The following is a 22,303-nucleotide window of genomic DNA, read 5'->3' as shown; positions in this document are numbered from 1 at the left end:
GCCCCCCTGCAGTGGATGGCGCGGGCTAAAGACACCAACGCCAGGGTGACTCGCTGGTTCCTCGCACTCCAGGACTTCCACTTTGAAGTTCGTCACCGTGCCGGGGCTGCCAATGCCAACGCAGATGGGCTCTCACGGATATGGACAGCTTTTGCAGGTCTGTCAGGGGTCATTCCCCACCCACCCCCTATCTCACCCCTACTGTCTTCATTCGTTCCTAGGGCCAGAACGACGCTTAGGGGGGGGGGGGGAATGTGACGAGTATCTCTGGGCTCATCAGCGTCGCCCTGGCAACCAACAAGCAACACCTGCACGTCCTCATCGCAGGCCGATCGGTCCCAGCTGCCGCTCATCACCACACAGCTTAAGAAGCCGCTGTCGGTCTCAGTCAGGCAGACTAACGTCTCAATGCTGATCGCTTTGCGTCTAACATTGTCTCTCTTTGTCGTACAGAAGGCAGCGAGTGACCGACGGCCTGAACCCGCACGCCTGGACACGCCCTTCACAGACACGAGGACTGCACAGACACACAAAGCCTGATCGCACCGAGCACCCCACTTCTCTGCACTTTCTGTTAAAGTACACAAATAAATCCACCCTCCGGGGCCATTGCATTGAGCTGCCTTGTTGTGTGATTTCTCAATCGTGACAATATGGTACACTTAACTGGAAACACTTCAGGAATGTCAAAGTCGTCATCTGATTAGTTGAATTGACATGTCGGTCAAACGGCCTTATGGGCGGGCCTTGGCCAATTAAAGCTGCCATGAATTCCAGACCTTCAGCCATCAGTCTGAAGGTCTGGCTACGCGAGACTAGTGTGTGTGTGTACACAAAGTCCCTTTAAGGCAAGTCATGTCACTCGGCGGCCATCTTTGAAACGCTACTCGGGCAGGCAAGTGCAGCTCCTATCTCTTTGAATGGGGAAACATCAAATTCTCCAAAACTGTTCACCAAGCTTACGATTAAATTTCATATTTTAAATCTCCAAAGAAATCCAACAAGAACTGCCTGACAAATATGGTTCCTTGTGCTCCAATAGCGTTAAAAAAATGCTTATTTTTCCGGCTAAATGAGCCAGTGCGCATGCGCAGTACTGAGCGCACGTCTTAGAGCGCCGATTGTTTGTTGTTAGTTATTTATTTAGTTATTTATTTGTGTTTTGGTTCTCTGGAACCAGAGTAAAACGGGAGCCCCAGTTTGGAGGGAATTCCCCAGTCTGTTGTCAGATTTCCAATGGTCAGAGTCAGACTGTGTGTGCCAACCAGGTTCTTGCACCAATGCTGTGATGCAAGGATAGGCAATGCCTGTCCAGGAGTTTAGCTCCAACCCTGAAAAAAAAAAAAAAAAAAAAACTCACCTACCTGTAGCCCTAGTAATTCTAAAGACCTTGATTTGCTTGTTTAGGTGTGTTTGATTAGAGTTGGATCCCTGTTCATGTGTTTTATCAATCCAATACATAAACGGAGTGCATAAACTGCTGTCCCCTCGGTCCAGATATTTATTCAGTGCTGCCATCGTACCTGGAGAAGGGCCAGGGAGGTCGAGTCTGAGGGGCGCACCAAAAGAGCTGCTGACCACAGTCAGTGGTCGGTCAATAAGCTGGTACCCAGGCCATACCCCATTCTCAATCTAGTGAACTGATTCAATTTCCCACTCATAAAGACAGTCACTTGCTTTATTTTGAATGAACCAGCAGTTCGAACGAATCAAATGAATGATATGATTCAGTAATTAAATCAGTGTCTTGCTGCCACCTGCTGACAGATCTTTTAAGTTATTTAAATCATTTAATATTTCTGTATTCAAATTTTTATATTTCAAATATTAATCTCAACATGAATTTATGAATTTGATTGCACTCATGCCACCTCTGAGCCTCATTAAACATATGAAAAGGTAAAAACAAAGATAAAAACAAGTCAAATATTACCTTGTAATGGGAAGGCTCTTTAGTTATATTAGCCACATACGATCAAGTCCGAGCCAGAGAAATTTTAAGTTTAAATTTCAGCTCAGTGAAGCATTTTAAGCACCAACACTTTTTCTGTAAGTTACCTTTCTTGTAGAATTGTGTTACAAATAAAAACTTTGTTGACCAGATTGTTAGTTAATCATTCACAAGTCAATATTGCCTATGTACAGCACTTAAAGGGGTCATCGGATGCCCATTTTCCACAAGTTCATATGATTCTTCAGGGTCTTAATGAAAAGTCTGTAATATACTTTGGTTAAAAATACTCAACAGTAGTGTAAAAAACTGCCTTTTACTTTGTCAAAACCAGCTCTGCAAAAACTCAACTCATTTTAAGACACGGCCCCTTTAAATGCCACCGAGCTCTGCTCACCCCGCCCCTCTCTGGAATTGAGACGTATGCTGCGTCCGAAAACGCATACTTCCCTACTATATAGTATGCGAAAAACAGTATGCGAGGCGAGTAGTATGTCCGAATTCATAGTATTCGAAATACAGTAGGCGAGAAGTACCCGGACGACCTACTGCTTGTGAACTTGTAAAACTGAGGTGTTAAATGCGATGCTGTCGAAAATTTGGGTGCACCTAAGGCGCACCAGTGCAAAGAGTCTAGAGCCCTGACATTTTTTCGCTTCATTTTATTTATCTTTTTGCCCAGTAATTAACGCTCTGTATCAATGCATCAAGTACCATAAATGTTTTGTAAATACTGTAAATAATACCCAATAAACATGTCAGTAAACCTGTGACTTGCAAAACAATGACTTGGTCCCACCTCTGCCAGTATGCTACTGTTACTTGTTCCATCAACCCTAACTATAACTAAAGAGCCACATTTTTTAATCACCTGATCATCCACATGAGCTATTAATGCTTAGGCAACAATATTGTTGTTTGCAACATATAATTTGTAAAGCACAAATATTTTTATGTAAAAAATCTCTTAATTCTGATGTTTTCCTATTAAAAATTAAAACCCGCAGGAAAAGCGGTACAATACTTTCTTCAGATCTAACTTTAGTTCCAATGTTATTTCTGCAAAACCAATCTTGAATTAAAAGTGAATGCTCATATGAAAACCACATATTTTATTTAGTATTTTATTTATGCATAAAGGAAGCGCCTCTCTTGTCTCCACACAAAAACAATTAAATGTGACGCCGAAGTGTCTGAAGAATTAACAAAACATGTTTCTTTTGCTATCGTTTTTTTTTTTTTTTTTTTTTTGAAGATTCAGAAGAGAAATTCTGAATTCTGAATGAAAATTTGAAGAAATTCAGTGAAGTCTGCAAAATCATGCAAGAAAAAAAGAAAGAAAGAAAATGTTTTGTCTGTTCAAATAAATGCTTAAAATAATTTAAAGGTATGACTTCTATTGCTTCTTTCTTTTTAAGTTGGATATCCAGGTATGCAAACTGTAATATCGTTCCCAACAACACTTTGGAGAGAGGCTTTGATTAGTAACTACAGACTAATTATGTGTGTTTGTGTGCAATGTATATTCAACTGTATATGTATATAGATAATTTCACACGTTTCTCTCCAGTGTTTTAAAATTATATTAGCATAAAAAGGTCCTTAAAATACACAAAGTTTGTTGCTATAGAACTAAAAGTTATAACCAATTCAGTTATATAAACATACATGTAACATTACAAAGTAAAATATTCAGTCATTACATAGAAATGCAGCAATCTTTCATCAATAAACAGCAGACATCCCTCTAAAGATATATTCTCTTTGTAGTTGCCAGATACTATCACCAGAAAGCATTCTGATGTCAGGAAATGCCCAATTCAATCCCTAGTTGTCCATCTGCACCTCAAAAATACAGACGAGACTCTCGTCAAACAGTAGATATCATGTTAAAGATAGGATGAGAAGTTAATAAACTGACAAATACAATATCTTTTGGTGCAACATCAACATCAGATCTCTGTCCTTGTTATCCATTAGTGGCCCACGTGTACTGCAGACATTGCATATGCAGATTCACATTAAAATAAACCTATGCATAAGACAACACTGCTATATCACACTGGAAACCTCAACTTTAGACCTTTCATCTCAGATATTACAACCAAGTCTTACAACAAAACAACAAATCTATATCAACAGACATTTCAACACAGCTGTGCTTGAACACAAGGCAATGTAATGTTAAAATGACTTTGGAAAAAACAACAACAACAGGCAGTCTATCTGCCCTTGTGTCAATATTTAGTAAAATAAGATGCATATAATTATTGTGTTAAAAAAAAAGTACAAAACAAAATACACATGAACACATCCTAAGGCCACAAGATCTTAATATATGTTGCACATATAAATCTGTACATAAAATTGTAGGGCTTTTGGACGTTTTCATTGTGTCATTTAACATGTAGATGCATAAACATATAGTCAATACTTGAATGAATCTCACAAAAGCATATCTCAGCCATGTATCACTCGAAAATCAGGGGAAAACATTTTGCCACATTACACTCCCTCAATTCTCATTACGTAATGCAAACAGTACTGTAATTCCTGATAATGAGTTACTGATGATTCCCATTGCCCAAATTCGATATTATAAAAAATAAAATAATAATAATAAATATATAATTTTGAAAGTATATTTAAAAACATTATGGTAATAAGAATATCAGTGAAATCTGCTAAATGTTCATTAAGATAATGTAATAATGACCTGATTAATAATTCTGATTGTGAGGACCAAAACATGGCCTTGACAGGTCTTGTGAGATTTGCCCAGTCCTTAAGCGAGTGAAGTCAAAGAAAGGGACACTTCCAGTGAGCAGAACTCAATGGGTGGCGTCATTTCCACCAGCTCATGGCAATGGCAGAGAACAAACCAGCTGTTACACATAGTAATATACACATCTTTCAAATTCATACATAGGTACAATATCAGATCAAACATTTATCATTGAGAAAAAGCCTGTAAATGCTTAATGAAGTAATATATGGAAGCACACTGTGCAATTCCATATGGTTACACATGGGTACAGTGTTACAAACAGATCTGGCGATGGTAGTAGGACATTACCTGAGTCCTCAGGACAGTAGGGTACTAACCCTTAGCACTTTACAGCAGGCCTATACATCACATGATGCTGATTTTAACCACACAATGCTGTTTATCTTACATGAAGTGTGTATCAATAGATGTCAGTTGATAGATGATGGGTTGTACCTTTTTTTGGTTAGTAACATGAAATTCCCATGTTAGGTGTATTTTTTTGTTCCTTACCTCTTAAAAGTACCATAAAACCCCTTCTAACCCCATAATATATTACCAAAAAGTACAAAACAACCCTCGGTGATCAAAAGAGAACCTTGTGTGTTTCTGAATAAAGAAACAAAAGACGAGAGTTTTTCCTCGTCCTGTCTGTAGCGCATCTCTCTGTCAGCAGGTGGAGCCACAGTGCCAGTGGCTTAGAGAGAGGTCTGGGTGTGCTGTCTTCTCAGGGCTTGTCTGAAGAGTACAATATCAGACAGCGAGTCGTCCCGGGGCGGGATGAAGAGGACTCCACGTGGACGGAGGGGCTGGGGGAGGCTCCTGGGTGTAAGAGCATGGCTGGGCCTCGACTTTTGCCACGCCACGACCCTGACACAATCGCCGATGTCTCAACAGTCTGTCTGTCCGTGAGAAGTTCTTCAAGTGAAAAAGACAGAGAAGTTAGTGGAAGTGTTCAACTAAAACATTTACTCTTTTGACTTTGTTATACTGCTTTCCCCAAATGATCATTCTTCCTTGTGTTCATTTAATAAACACAACTGGAACCGAAATGAAAACTATACATTTATTTAATGTGTAACACCATATCCTAACTACGCTACAACAAGCGATAACAGGTATCTTTTCCATGTTAATCAGAGTTTTAGATTTAGTCTTAATGAGCAGTGACTGTGACACAAAGTTTCTATTAAAAATGGTTTCTATTTCCTGCAATGTCACAGAGACGATCTCAGGTCTTGATGTGCTTTATTTAAAGTCAAAAGAGTCTAATGCGAGTTTGAATGTCATATTGAAAGCAACAAAACATAGTTTACCTCAGATCTTGACAATAAATTAAAGCAAACATAAGTTAAAACGGCAATTTCAATGTAGGGTTGTGACGATGAGGAAATTTCTCCACCGGTTAATCGACATGTGACAACACCGGTAATACCGGTATCACTGTGGGGGTGGGGGTTTCCTCTTTTTTTTCTGCTTTTAAATAGCTTATAAATGCGTGCGTATTATACTTTCACTTTCAGTTTTGCGGGGATTGGCAATTCGGCGTCAATTGTTTGAATGGACGACAACGAAACTACAAATAAAAAGCTTTGAACCCAAAATATTGCCAAACTGGTGCTTTTGCATTGCTTTTTGACCCTAATTCGGCCGCCATTCTCTTTCTGTAAATTCGACTCCTCTCGTTGTGATGTTTTACAGACAAATTTCGGGAGGAGCTCGCACAGATAATTAACACGGCCAATTCACCATCAGCAATCACACTCCACATCCAAGTACTAAAAGAGAATCCCTTTAAATAGCCCCCCGTCCCCTGTCTCCTCACCTTCAGCTTGGAGGAGCGCTTGTTGGGTTCGGGCCGAATGCCGAGCTCGGACCCCTCTCCCTTGGCAGGGGGAGTGCCCCGGGCTCGGGAATGATTACCAAGCTCGGAGCCCTCTCCCGGACAGCACGCCAAACACGCTTAACTTTTACGCTGTTTATTATATGTAAGCGCGAACTCGTGAACTCCTCACGTGATAAATTAAATATGACGCATTGTAGCTATGTTCAGTTTTTTATTATAGTGCATGCTCTCGTCTTAAGTAAATTATTTAGAATGATATTTTCCATTCAATTCAAATAATTATTTAATAAAAAAACGAATACTTAAAAAAAAAAATGGGACGGTGTCACGGTGGAAAAGAGATGTCACCGGTGTTGCGTCTTAAAACCGGTAACACCGTTAACACCGTCTATCATGGCAAGCCTATTTCAATGCGAACCAACCAGTGTTTTCCATGACAAAGAGGATATCAGTCACTCAGTATGTATCTTTAATAATGTTTAAAAGGTTTATTATTTATGAATTAGATTATAAACTTGTCCATTTTGTCGGGAGTGCAGTGTGCTTCTCGCCTCTGAATGGCTGTGATATTTGAGTGATTGTCACGCCAACTTGGGCATTTATTAGTGGGTTCTGAGGTTTAATTCATACGGGCTCTTGCATAGTTCAGAAGTGTTTTAAAGGCAAACCAACTGAACTGAAGATTAACTACACTTTTATCTTTGCAAAAATTGATAGATTGCTTATATTGCTTACATGTAAAAATGTTAGTAGTACAATGAAAGAGACAAAAACATTATTGGGATCTGCTCACTATCTAGGCAGAGTGGAACCAAACGTGAAAACAGCTTTGAGATTAAAATTTGTGATCTTAAGTTCACACATACTGCCTAGCAATAGTGTTATCATTCAGCATTTGACATTTAGCCTACATACTTAAATACAGTGCAGTATTCCTCAAAAGTGTTAATGGTCCAAATGTTAATAAAACAAATTCCAGACAGCTGTTAGGATTAAAGCCATGTTTACACCATTAGCAACTCAGTTACTTCATGTCAACAGCCTCTGTGACCTCAGTCACTAGTAGGCATTCCTACTGATTTCATATGCACAGTATGGACAACATTTGCAGATGCTATTAAATGTTGTTGACATCAAAACAGTTTTCTTGCCACTAATATTGTAAAAGTCTAGAGAGAAAATTGTATAGGGTTATTCCGTGTCAACTCAACCAGAGGGAGCTGTGGCTGAAATATGCCCAGTTCTAACTGTACTTTAGGCATGAGAGTACTCCATTTTACCTGATGAACAGCTGGCAATATGTTTGCAGTGAGTAGACTTGATTTAATGTAATAACATTACAACTACTACATGTTCTGTCTGATAGGATTAACTTCACCATCTGCCCAATTTCACTACAGCATCTGACAGGACAAAGATCACGTGTGCTCCACTGACTTCATTCAGTGCATATTTACATGTTAAACTTTTCTCAACTTTCTTAAATGGGCACAGCCACATTGTGTCACCAACATTTTAGGTCTCTGGAGCTTTATTGAAAATAAATGCCTCTTTGTTCCTACAACATTCTTGCAGTGTGAACAGGGCTAATTAATGATAATGGGAGTTGTCTTATACCTTAAAATCATGAAGCTTGTTCTTACCTGCTGGCAGCGCTCACACTGGTAGGGCTTTTCACCACTGTGAACACGCTTGTGTCTCTCCAGATGGTACCTCTGAATGAACCGCATGTCACACATGTCACATGCAAACGGCTTCTCTCCTAACAGAGAAAAACAGTCTTTATTAAAGCACCTCACATCTTCATTCTCACAGCATGCCACAACACACAACAAACAAAAAAACAAAGACTGAAACACTGTTTTTGTCGAGGCTGATTGTCATATGGACTTCCACATAAAACCCTAAATAGAGAGCATATTCTTGCTTAGAAATAAAGTATATGACTTCATACAAACTCGAGTTTGTAAAGTATATTTAATATGAAATAAAAACTGCTTGACTGTAAAGTGGCACACTGGGGTTTTGGCTTTAAAGATCAGAAACCTGTTTTAAGACTTGAGGTTATATTCTGCCTACAAAATATGCCTGATCATTAAAACAGGTAGACTGTTACAGGTATATTTTCTAATCTTAAATAAATACAAATAAACCTAATAGACACAAAAACAAACACACTCTCAGAAACATGAAGCTAGAAAGGATGGTTGCTACACGCAAGCGTGAAGTATGTCTTCTAAAACTTATGCCCAAGAGCAGTAAATTTAAACAGGTGAAAACATTTTTAAATGTCTTGACTTTGAAGAAAATATTATATGCAGCAGGATATAGATGATCAATATTTTAAAAGTAACAGAGTTACTACTTAAAAGTCATTACTAAGCATTTTGGTCATCAATTTAAAAGCATTGTTATCTCATTGTTTTTCCCTCTATTCATACCAACCACAAAATATATATAAACTTTAGTTCCAATCAAGGAATACTTAGCAAATCAGGGGTACAGTGAATGGACACATACCAGTATGAGTCAGGCTGTGTCTTTCCAAGTGGTAACGTTGGAAAAACCGCATGTCGCACATCGAACAAGCATATGGCTTCACCCCTAAATGTAGAGTCAATTTAGTGAATGTCTTTACACAACATTCAAAGCAACAAACATTTTTAACTCTCTTTAAAAAAAAAAGTAGCTCATGCCATTAAAAATAATAATAATAATTATTATTATTATTATTTTAAAATTGTTCTGCATGCTGACATTAAATCCATTTTACTCATTGTAACACTTGCCTAGAAGACCAAAACTTATGTCTAATGCAGTTTGTATGGTTTTAAAAGCAAACAATTTCCCCAAACAATGAAGTGGCTAAAGTAAAATGTTTTTCTTTTTTCTTTCTATTAATTATTTGAGGGATTACATGAGGAATTAGTAGAAATAAAATTATGCCACAAATGCTCACGCTAGACCTGTTGCAATAAACTCTGACCATTCCTTGAAACTATGTGGCAGAATGCAATCTCAGAAACATGAATGAATGAATGAGTGAGTGAATAGCAATGGGGCACTTAAGGTAAATTCATGTTAATCTTGTATCATAATTAATTTAAGTATTTATTCAGGTCATAGTAATGGTGATAGTTGTTCTTAGAACCACAGTGTTTTACTAACTTACTTAAAATAAACAGTATTTAAAGAGTGGGTTAGAGAAAGATCCATTTTAATAGTGGAAATATCTATAAATTGTCAGCATTTAAGAAAAATTAAGCAGTTCCTGGGAAGGTGGATATTGAGCAACATGATAGGCTGCTATCAGTGACATGATGGCTCTGATGACAGATATACTGCGGGTCAATCAGGTGTAAGGTAGGACCTTCATGGAGCACTATTCATTAAATTATTACATGTTGTTGACTTTGATTTTAAACTCTGAAACAAAAACATTAAATAATGGCCATTTTATGCTTTCATGCATCAAGGAAGCACGTAAGCCATGTAAAATTTAATTATAAGTCATTTAGCATGCAGAAAGCTAACATTAACGGAAAAAAAAGGTAGGGGTTTGAGATGACACATACCCGTATGAGTGAGGCTGTGTCTCTGCAGGTGGTAACGCTGAAAAAACCTCATGTCACACATCGAGCAAGCATACGGCTTCACCCCTAAATGCACAGAGCACCAACAGTTCATGTGTGTGTTTCTATTAATATAGCATTACTGGGAAAAAAAAATCCTGCTCATACCAAATGTATAAAACTTACAAATAAAATGTAAACTACATTACAAAGCATCAAGAAGATAAAGTATTAAGCGTGCATTATATTCACTTCATATTTACCATTAAATTTGTGTGTGCCACAAAGATCAATCTCTCTAATCAGTAAAAAAATAATAATCTTGCTTTGAAAAAAAAAGGTGGCATTATTGCCAGAATGTTTTTTATTTTTATTTTATGCTTGCTGAATAAGCAAAATACAAACTCGAGTTTGTTGTAGTTTAAACAGATTGTGTCTCTCTCCATAACATACTGAGAGCTTTGAGAGGCAAATCATAAAAATACATACACAGAGATTTCACCTACCCGTATGGGTGAGGCTGTGTCTCTGTAGATGGTAACGTTGGAAAAAACGCATGTCGCACATGGTGCAAGCATAAGGCTTCACCCCTAAATGCACAAAGCAGCAGTGTATTAGCCTTAATGCCACCTGTCAGCTTAAACCAAGCACTCATGGGAACTGCTCAACTCATAGAACAAGGTAAAAAGAAAGTTTTCTCTACAGTCTCATAAGCCAAGTAATGCAAGATATTCTAAGAGCAGTTCATTAACTAATTAGTATCTAATAGACATGAAATACACTGTAGTGCTGCCACCTTAGAGTTATGAAAATAGTTTTACTCAGGTTCTGGAATTAAAGGATTAGTTCACTTCCAGAACAAAAATTTACAGATAATGTACTCACCCCCTTGTCATCCAAGATGTGCATGTCTTTCTTTTTTCAGTCATAAAGAAATTATGTTTTTTTTTTTTGAGGAAAACATTTTAGGATTTCTCTGGATATGTATGGTGGCCCCAAGTTTGAACTTCAAAAATGCAGTTTAAATGCAGCTTCAAGAGGGCTGTAAACGATCCCAGCCGAGAAAGAAGGGTCTTATCTAGCAAAACGATTAGACAAACTGAAAATGTATATACTTTTTAACCTCAAATGCTTGTCTTGTCTTTGCGATGCGCATGCGTAGTCTGTGAGATCCGGGTCAATACAGTTAGGATATGTTGAAAAACTCCAATCTCATTTTCTTCCCCAACTTCAAAATCATCATACATCACTGCAGAAGTACAAACCTAGTGTTTACAAAGTGTTTTTCAACATAACCTAACTGAATTTACCCAGAGTACTCTTGCACATCGCAGAGACGAGACAAGATGAGCATTTGAGGTTAAAAAGTATATAAATTGTCAATTTGTTTCAAAAATAACCGTTTGTTTCGCTAGATAAGACCCTTCTAACTCGGCTGGGATCATTTAGAGCCCTTTGAAGCTGCGTTTAAACTGCATTTTAGAAGTTCAAACTTGGTGGTACCATACATATCCATTATATGGAGAGAAATCCTGAAATGTTTTCCTCAAAAAAAAAAAAAAAAAATTCTTTATGACTGAAGAAAGACAGACATGAGCATATTGGATGACAAGGGGGTGAGTACATTATCTGTAATTTTTTGTTCTGGAAGTGAACTAATCCTTTAAGCTAAAACCTTTGGGCTAAAGTGCAACTATGAGCTTATAGTTTTAGGCCTTTCTACATTTTGGGAAGTGCTCTCTCTTTTTTCTTGATTTTTTTTTTTCTCAATGTCAGCAGTTGTGGTCTAATAGTTTCAAGTTCAATTTCCAGTACGGCAGGAAATATAGGTGGGAGAATGAATGAACAGCGCTTTCTTCCACCCTCAATACCCATAACTGAGATGCCCTTAAGCAAGGCACCTAACTACCAATTTTAGCATTAAATTTAGACTTAATAAATTAACCCCTTAGAGTTCCTGTCAAACTTAACTCAATGCAAAACGTTCCGCCGGTGGAACGTTGGAACACTAAGGGGTTAAGCTTATTTGTTGTCTGGTTTTGTGCATTGCCTGTAAAATGTCCCTGTGCAGGACAGCAATGGAGCTAGACAGCTGCAGTGTGTGACTTTTGCTCTGTGCAATATATTCCACGCTAGACTTCTTCCACCAAACAATTTTAAATCACCATCATTTCTTTCTTTCATTCTATAAAAAAAAAAAAAATGTACAATGAAAGAGAATGTAACTGGGGCTGTCATGCCCTTGATATTCTGTTTTGTGATTTACAGAAGCAATAAACTGAAATGTGTGAATGTGGACGTGAGGCAGAATTGTCATTTTTGGATTAACTAACATGCTATTGTACAAAATTCACCAATAAATATTCATTTATTTTGTAGTGTTGAGCATAGCTGACAGTAGTGTTGTCACGATACTGGAATTTCTAACTTCGATGCGATACCTTGAAAAATATCGATATACGATACTATTTTCGATACCACAGAGAAAAAAAACTGCCACAATATTAAGGAGGTAAATTTCTTTTTTAATTTAAAGATAAATATAGTCTAGAACATGACAATGAGGTATATGCATATGTACACTGCAACAGCCCTGTTCAGCTTCTTAACTTCATTTGAGTTTGAGCTTCATGCTTTATTTGCTGTTCAAATACAACTGGTAATGTAGGTTGTAAACTTTTTTTTTTTTCAGACCACACTTTTAAAATTAACTGAACTAACTAATCTTAGAACTTAAGTTAATGGTAAAAGATATTTGTTAACATGAATAAACAATGAAAAATACTTCCAAAACATTTATTAATCTTAGTTAACAGTTAATTTAAACTATAATTTACTACTACGTTAACTAATTAAAATCCAAAGTTATATCTGTTAATATTTTTTATTGAACCAGAGCTAACATGATCCGTTGTATTTTTATTACCTACCGTTAAAAGATTCAAATATACTGTAACAAATGCAATGCTCATTGTTCATAAATGCTGGTTAATAGATTAACATTATTTGACGAACAGAATTTAATGCCAGATTCATAATCAACGATCCACGCAAGCAAACAAGCGTGCATCACACACAATGCTCAGTTGCTCACTGGATCGACATTAAGACAAATTGTAGAATTTAAGTAATGATTTTTTTGAAAGTTAAATAAGCGCAGTTAATTTACATTTGACCACAGTTAAAGTATTTACTCGTCTAAGATTCCTCAATCTGATTATATTAACGAACTACGGTAAAAAACGGGACAACGCTCATATCAGCAACAATAAAAGGCAAGCTTATTTAATGATTCAGTCATGTTAAAATGAGAACAGTTCTTCTTTATATAGATCCGGGTGTCTGTCTTTCAGGTGCTTTGCGAAATTAGTGGGGTTAGCGCCTTTTGTTAGCACTGCTCTGTAGCAACTCTTACATATTGGCTTGCTTGTGTACTTCGGCTTTCCATGTTCATTTGTTTCATATCCAAAATATTTCCAGATAGCACTCCTGCTGTGTTCTTTATCAAACAAAGTCGGTCGCGGGGTGCCGCACTCGCCTTTTCCATTCGCCTCACGCTTGAATGAGACGAGACAGGCACTGCGATCACGTGTGGTGTTTGTCATATTGGTGTATTGGTATCGTTCAGATATTTCAGTATCGATATTTATCGAAATATCGATATTTTTGACAACACTAGCTGACAGTATGAACCTTAGCCCAAGAGCACTTTCATTTAATAAATACAAAATTGCAGGTAATCCATTTCACCTGTCTGAAAGTAATGTACTAAACTAATTATTATGAAAATTGCATACTTCCAACTTCCTATTACACAATGGCAGCAGAGCTCACATATAATCTAAGGGGGGTAAGACAGAAAGACACATACCAGTATGAGTGAGGCTGTGTCTCTGCAGATGGTAACGGTGGAAAAAACGCATGTCACACATGGAACAAGCATACGGCTTCACCCCTAAATGACCAGAGCAGAATATTAACCATACGCATAATCTCAATAACACAATCTAAAAAAACTCTAATTGAGAAGCAAAGATAGTAGCCTAATGTTAAATTCTGACCCAGTTAGTTATCATGTTAGAACAACTACATTATGGTTAGTTTTTAACAAGAGCTTCCACACAAGAGTGCAATTATTATAATAATTCTCCAACAAAGTGCATTAAAGTCAATGTTGGAAATGCATATTGCAAAATACAGAAATCTCTGCCATCACTAATTGACCATCATACTTGACAGTGCAGAAGACTCTTTATCTTCTAAAACAACTAAAAATGCTCTTTCAAAATATTGAAAATTAGTTATTTTAACTTAAAAAAACGAGCAATGCTGAGTATTTCATTAATCATCTATGAATCCTTGAAAACCTTTTTACACGTGCGTGTGTAAAATAACTACATAAGACTAGATTAGTGTCTTTCAAAAAACAAACAAACAAAAAAAGCCTTCCTCCAGTCAAAATTTTTTCATCTACTATGAGTCAGTAATTCTTTCTTCAGGTGCATGACACTATGGGTGTACTTAAGGGAAGCTTTAATAAATCTCAACAAGATTAAAGCATTTAATGGTAAAAGCTCATAACTTTGAACATTATGAACAACATGTTCATTTATTTTACATGCTGAAGAAAACCAGCAGGGTGAGTGGAGTACAAAGAGACGACACATACCCGTATGGGTGATGGTGTGTCTCTGGAGATGGTACCGTTGGAAAAACCTCATATCGCACATTGTGCAAGCAAATGGCTTCACCCCTAAATGCAGAGTACTGGTATTAGAATGCACTTGCGGATATCAACTAAAACGCAGTCATTCATGATCAAAGGTAACAGAGCATTCACAAAATAGAAAAGCTCGAAATTTTAGATGGATAATTCTCTATTAAAAAAAAGTTGAAAGAAAACTTAGCAAAAAATAGCAACTGAAGCCTGGAGGGAAAAATAATTCATTTATGTTTCTAGACTTGTCCCTCAGATTTGAAACAGTGTTCACAACAGTAGGCTCATTCTCAGGAAATGGTGCCATTTGTGCCCCATGAATTAACTGCACAAACTGTTGGAAAAAGCACAGATATTGTAAAAAAAAAAATAAAAAATAATATATATATATATATATATATATATAGTTATTTATCTTATTTACACGACGGCATTTGATTTCTGTCTCTACATGATCGCGCGTTTACAATGTCTACTCACAGACGGGATCGCGGACTCCATTCATTACTATAGGGCAGAATGCCGCAGAATTCGTCGATTTTTGGATAAATAAATCAAAAGTTGGTCTGTTAATTAATTCAGATCGCGATATGGACTAGTGTCTGTGAAAACTGAAATGCAAAAAGACCATTTCAATATGAATCCTGCATGTTCCGTTTGCCTCTTTATGTATGAATGGAGGAGACGCGTTTCATTTTCACTACACGCATACTGCACACGTGACGCTCCCGCTAATTTTTGGCCTTTGCATCTCACATGAACAGACAAACTCCAATAAATACATCTCCAAAGCTGCTGTGAGTGTCACTTTTTGTCAATTTTACCGTTTCATTAGTGAAACTAGCATCATTCATACTGTATTACACACTGAAACTTCACGGCAACCTGTCAAAATAAAAGTACGGTTTAACATGTAACAGAACAATATTAGTCTTGTATTACTGTACAGTATAATGAAGGTGTTTATATGTTCACATTTAAATAATTTACATAAAACAATATATATGATAAAAATAAATAAAATAAAAAAGAGTCACCACTTAATTGTTGAAAAAATACTATTATTATTAAAACTTTTTTTAACTGAATATAATTTTTCTTCTATGTATCAATTTTAACAGTAAAGCTCCGTTTATTTTTATTTTTAAAAATAAATCTGTGATTTTGCTTTCATTTGATTATCAGAAAAATTAAAACAAGAATTTCTGAAAAAAGCAAAACATTGTAGGGCCCTATTGTTCAAAATGTTGAAAGTTTTGGACTTATTTTTTCACTGAAATAAATGTTTTCATTATTACACAAAGTAGGCTAAAGTACCAGGAAAGAAGTAACATTGACTACTGGCAACCAGCAATCTGTGCAGCAATAAATATTATCAGCCAAGTACTTTGCAACAACCTCTGACCTGTGGTCAAGCTGTACTTCTGGGCCATACATTAGCTTGACCATTCACTTCATCGACAATGAATGGGGTTTGAATTGAGCATTAAGAGATAATTAAGTGTATATTGTGACTTTAGACTTATGTTTACATTTTAATTATTTGAATTTTCCATGGTTGTTGACATTTCTGTCTTAATAAATGAGGGGATTATGATCAGAGGAAGGTTAAGTTTAAAATAAAAATGTTTGAATGTAATATATTTTTCTCCTGGTCCTTATTTTAAATGGGTCATAAAAATTATCAATAATTATCGATATCGACCGATATGAAACACTGATATCGTGATATAGTTTTCAGCCATATCGCCCAGCCCTAGGAGAGATTTCTGCTGCAGCCTTAAGGCCCGAGTATACTTTTTTCCGCATTAAACACCATCTTGCATACAGCCATGTCCACTCTGCTTTAAAAGTATACTCAACCACGAATGAGCAATGAAGGATGACTTCAACACATGCGCAGTATTACCATTGCTATGAACTGGTGTTTTATTAACTGGTATTTTTTTCCCCACCATGTTTATTTTATTATTGAGAGGAAAGCACGCAGCACATAACTGCATATCCATGACCATGATTGCTAAAGTATAAATGTAACCCTGGACCACAAAACCAGTCACAAGGGTCGATTTTTCACAATTGAGATTTATAGATCATCTGAAAGTGGAATAAATAAGCTTGTTGGGATAGGACAATATTTGGCCGAGATACAACTATTTGAAAATCTGGAAAGGTGCAACAAAATCAAAATATTGAGAAAATCGTCTTTAAAGTTGTTCAAATGAACTTCTTAGCAATGCATATTCAACTAATCAAAGATTATGTTTTGATATATTTATGGTAGAAAATTTACAAAATATCTTCATTAACATGATCTTTACTTAATATCCTAATGATTTTTGGCATAGACGAAAAATCGATCATTTTGACCCATACAATGTATTTTTGGCTATTGCTACAAACATAGCCGTGCTACTTAAGACTGGTTTTGTGGTCCAGGGTCACAAATACTTAGTTTTTGTGCATTTATGCTAGTGTATGCGCAGTTGAATGTGACATACTCATGTTTACAAATTTTAAAAGTGCTGTCTAAATTTGTATTCCCACTTACCATATAAAGGCAGCATTATTTCAATGCACAAACAAAAAAAATAATGAAATTACCAGCCATCTTTTCAAATTATGGGTTTATGACTTCTAATTTTAAAGTGACAGGTGTTAATAGATGTAGTGCTTTAGGGCAAGTAACAATAAATAACTACTAGCACCTTGCAAGGCATAAACTGATCAGCAACAACATTAAAGCCAATGGGACCTGTCAAGCAGAAAAAAAATAAAAAATGGACAAGCGAAAAGATCTGAGTGACTTTGATTTGGGTCATATACTTGGGGTCAAATAAGGGCCAAATAAGTTACAGCCTCTCCAAAACAGCAAGCTATGTGGAGTGGTCTTGGTATGCAGTGGTTAGTACCACTACCAAAAATGATGCAAGGAAGGACAACTCGTGAACCAGTGAACAGGGTCATGGGTGCCCACATGAGGAGGAGTGAATGCTTGTCTGTCTGATCAGACTGCACAGAGCTACTGTGCCTCAAATTGCTGAAAAACTTAATGCACATGACAGAAAGAGTTGCTGACACTACCCCTTTAACCACACACTTAATAGTGCAATAAGTAATTTCTGAGAAACAGTAATGAAAATTAAAATCAACACCCAAACAAACAATTTTGCAAATATTAGCTATGTTGTTGTGCGTTCTGAAAAAATAAACAAAATTATATATATATATATATATATATATATATATATATATATATATATATATATATTAGAGGTGGGCATAGATTAATTTTTTTAATCTAGATTAAATCTTGAAATTAATCTAGATTAATCTAGATTAAAATGGCTAATTTGAAGGCATTCAGAATATGTGTGCTACCCAAATAATGACTAAAAGTAAGTCTTTGAGAACGGGTTTCTCAAGCCAGGTGGCGCATTAGACCAGGCGCTCATCTCCTGTTTCCAAAATGCATTACAAACTTCTTGACAATTGCATTTACAACACAATTAACTATACAAACTTGTGTAACCAAGTACTTTTGCGCAAAAGGCTGTACGACGTGCGCGTTCCCGTAAAATATACACAGGCGCGCAGGTACACTGTAACCGATTTTTGTAATTTGAACAGTATTTTACTGTAATATCTACAGTAAGATACTGTAAAATGTATATACAGTATTTTACTGTAAACTGCAAAGGATTATGGGAAAATATATGATCACTACTGTAATTCTCCACTACTGTAAATCCGTTTACAGTAGTGAACTTGCCCGCGAAAAATTGACCAATGGCAAGGGAGATTTTTTTTTCTCCTGTTGAGAGGAAGTGGCGGTAAAAAGGACAAAAGAGAAATGTTGCATCAATAACTCGACAAAAAGGTTAGTATATTATTTCTGTTTTATGAAAAACTGAACAATTTTAATTTGTTTTCACTTGTTAACAGCAAACTAACAATATTCATCGTGTTTTTCCTGTCGGTAGCCTTTTTTTTCTGACTGACGGCCGGGGCGCCGCCATAACGGTGAAAACATGGACTGGTGAGTAAATTAAGGTGACCTATATTAGTCGAAATAAACTTTATTTAAACTGAGAAACACGTTTGTATATTGTGCTGCCCTTTAATGCAAGTTAGTTCGTCTGACGAGCCCTTACTCAAGCTTAACAGCAAACTGAGGTGAAATACTGAGGTAAAGTGCGTTAAGCAACACCACTGTTTCTGTGGAGATTTTAAACTGTATTTTCAAGCCCTTCTTTTGCTTGTCATTTTCAAGTTTCTGGTCTGGATGTCGTCTGTAACGTCGGAGCGCGGAGGTGTATTTTGGATCTTCTTCTGTGAATGACTGCCATAGTATCGACGATAATGAACTGGTAAGCTAATAATGTCAGTAAGCCGAAGTTGACAAACTTAACGTTAGTCACAGAGCAGCATAATATCTTTTAAACGCTGCCTCTTTATAGCTGGCAAGGTAATTCTCTTCAAATGATGTTTAAGTAAGAAATGTGTGTATGAATGTCGTATGTAACTTTATAGACGGTCCCTTCAGTGACAGACGTGACATAAACAGCGCGCTAACATGAAACACTGAGGTAAAACTGAACACCGCGGTTAACTGCATCTTTTGTGTTTTATTTTCAAGTTTGTGGTCTTGTGGTCATGTCGTCTGCATCGGAGGTGTATTAGAGTCTTTTCTGGTGATTGCCGTCGTCGCGGTGCAAACAACAGGTGAGCTTCCCCTTTCATCAATTTAACTAAGTTAATGTTAACGTTACTAAATTAGCCAAATTAGCCACAGGCTGCTGTTCTCCACTGACTTGCAGAACAGGTTAACTTTTTAAAGAGAGTAACGGGCTAGCAATATATTAATATAACAAGTTTTGCTAATAAATATTATAAATGTTTATTTTATTAAAAATGTAGATTTTATTACTGTACAGTAGTTGTCTTTTCTGATCATAAACTATAGTAACACTAAAAGGGTGTTGTGACACTGTCTGTTACAGGAGATTTCTCCAAGCACTAACTGGATGCTGACCATCAGATGCAGAATCATCATACAGCCAGCTGTCCATTTTACAGACATGCAGAATCAGGTAACCCAAAACATTTTTGTTTTACATTGCATTTACATTCATGCATTTTTCAGATGCTTTTATCCTAAGCAAGTTATATTGTATTTAAAGTACACATTTGAAAGGTATTTATTTCCGGGGAATGTTTTTTATTACCATGTCTTGTCACATCAAGATTGAGTTTGCATGCACATTAAAATTATTTCTATTAAACCAGCATTTAAACAGCAAAATGCAGCTGCTTCAGGTATCTTTAACTTACTGTAACCTTTAAATTCATAATAGCAATCTTACCGTCTGTCAATTTAGATTATTGTTACTGTAAAGCAACAATTAGAGATTTTTAATCATAGTAGGCTTATTATATGCACAGACTTTCTAGGAAACACACATTTAGAATGTTTATATGAACAGATTGGTTAGCATTTAGCATGGTCTGTGGCAGACTTTTGAGTGTCAGGGCAACAAAATTCAATAAACAAGAATGTAATATTAAGTGATTTAAATCATGAAGAAAGTATTGTCTTTTTGCTCCATTTAGTAAAAACGGTTCTTAACAAAGCCATGTTGTGCATCTCTGCACACAGCAGTGTTTCATTACTGAATGAATTTACCTTTTTTAAACACCTAGAATCAGTGACTTACTGACCCATTCATAAAATTCTTTATAAAAAATTTCAAGAAAAAGTTTCTTCAGTTTTTTTTCTTACTACTGCGTTCGTATGTAGTATATCATTTTTTTTTTTAAATGCATACAGCACCAAGTTTGACAGTTGAGGCAAATTCTTTAAACACTGTTTTTCTTGTGCTTGCAGGTTTGTTCAGACAGTCAACCTTTGTGGCAGCAAATGCATTGACAGTCACAGATCAGATGGACTTCTGGAAAGAGGGTGCAAACAACAAGCATCAGCCTGAATCCCATTCTGCCGTTTCTCATCAAAGAGCTTGTCAACTTTGACTCAAAACTACTAAAATGTAACACAACACAAACACATTTTTACTGTATGATTTTATTTTATTTACACTACCAGACAAAGCTTTTGAACAGTAAGATTTTAAATGTTTTTAAAGAAGGTCTCTTCTGCTCACTAAGTCTGCATTCATTTGATCCAAAGTACAGCAAACACAGTACACTTTTGAACCATTTTTATTATTTAAAATAACTGTTTTCTTTTTGAATATATTTTAAAATGTAATTTATTGCTGTGATCAAACCTTAATTTTTAGCATCATTACTGCAGTCACATGATCCTTCAGAAATCATTCTAATAATTTGATTTTCTGCTCAAAAACTATTATTATGATGCTGCTGAAATTATTATAATGCTAAAATACTTTTTTTTTTTTCAGGTTTCTTTGATGAATAGAAAGTTCAGATAAACAGCATTTATCTGAAACAGAAATAGTTTGTAACATTATGAATGTCTTTATTATCACTTTTGATCAATTTAAATCATCCTTGCTAAATAATATCTTTCTATTCATCAAAGAATCCTGAAAAATCTAAAAATTAAATAATGTTTATCAGCATACTAGAATGATTTCTGAAGGATCATGTGATACTGAAGACGAGTAATGATGCTGAAAATTCAGCTTTGATCAAAGGAATAAATTAAATTTGGATCAAATTAATGCAGGCTTGGTAAGCAGAAGAGAATTCTTTAAAAAAAATCTTAGTGTTCAAAAACTTATGACTGGTAGTGTACTTACTTATTTTTGCTTTTCAGTATGTGTATGTTTGCCATGATACAAAGTCTCTGTACTTTTAAAAAGAAAATGTTCAACAATTAAAAAGAATATTATCAGAACTAATGCTTATGAGTTATTGTGATTTTTATGGGGTTGGGGTGGTAAAAATCTTGAATTACAGTGCTGTAGGTTAATTGGATTGTTTTTACAGGTAAAAAATGTTTAAAATAAATGAAAATAAACTCTATAGTACTGATACTGTAATTGAAAATACAGTAAAAATACTGTAATTGAAGATACAGTAAAAACACTGTAAATTAAATAACAGTAAAAATAATGTAAATGAAATTACAGTAAAAATACTGTAAATGAAATTACAGTAAAAATACTGTAAATGAAATTACAGTAAAGACCTTTTAGTACTGTAAATGCACTTACAGTATTAATACTGTAAACATTTTTACAGTAACTTACTGGCATCCAGCTGCCAGTAAGTTACTGTAAAATTTACAGCAAACTTTTTACAGTGTATGGATAGCCTATCTGCGTGCATCTTCCAATAAACTGCGTTGCTTTTAGAAGCGTCAATTCAGTTTTTGCATATAGTTAAATGTCTTTATTTCGGGATTATCAAAGTAAATTATAACTCAAACTTGAGATTTTACTGGGGCACAGCAGATTTTCACTGG

At 35.8% G+C, this 22,303-nt stretch overlaps 1 protein-coding gene across 4 annotated transcripts in view; it reads right to left on the bottom strand.

Moving 5' to 3' along the window:
• Positions 1-3,065: 3,065 nt before the first annotated feature.
• Positions 3,066-22,303, bottom strand: part of znf740a (zinc finger protein 740a) — a 35,741-nt gene continuing 16,503 nt past the window's right edge. For 2 of the 4 annotated variants that reach the window (XM_073826165.1, XM_073826167.1), the window contains 7 exons: positions 14,806-14,889; positions 14,008-14,091; positions 10,643-10,726; positions 10,140-10,223; positions 9,085-9,168; positions 8,208-8,326; positions 3,066-5,636 (listed from right to left, as the gene is read on the bottom strand). In XM_073826165.1, coding sequence (XP_073682266.1) covers positions 5,472-5,636; positions 8,208-8,326; positions 9,085-9,168; positions 10,140-10,223; positions 10,643-10,726; positions 14,008-14,091; positions 14,806-14,889 — 704 coding nt within the window. In that variant the 3' untranslated portion in view covers positions 3,066-5,471. The remainder of the gene's footprint in view (positions 5,637-8,207; positions 8,327-9,084; positions 9,169-10,139; positions 10,224-10,642; positions 10,727-14,007; positions 14,092-14,805; positions 14,890-22,303) is intronic. The other 2 variants (XM_073826166.1, XM_073826168.1) reach the window with 2 other exon arrangements.

The sequence above is a fragment of the Garra rufa genome, chromosome 20 (genome assembly GCF_049309525.1).
Source record: "Garra rufa chromosome 20, GarRuf1.0, whole genome shotgun sequence".
Lineage (NCBI taxonomy): Eukaryota > Metazoa > Chordata > Actinopteri > Cypriniformes > Cyprinidae > Garra > Garra rufa.
This window is presented reverse-complemented; position numbering and strand designations above follow the sequence as displayed.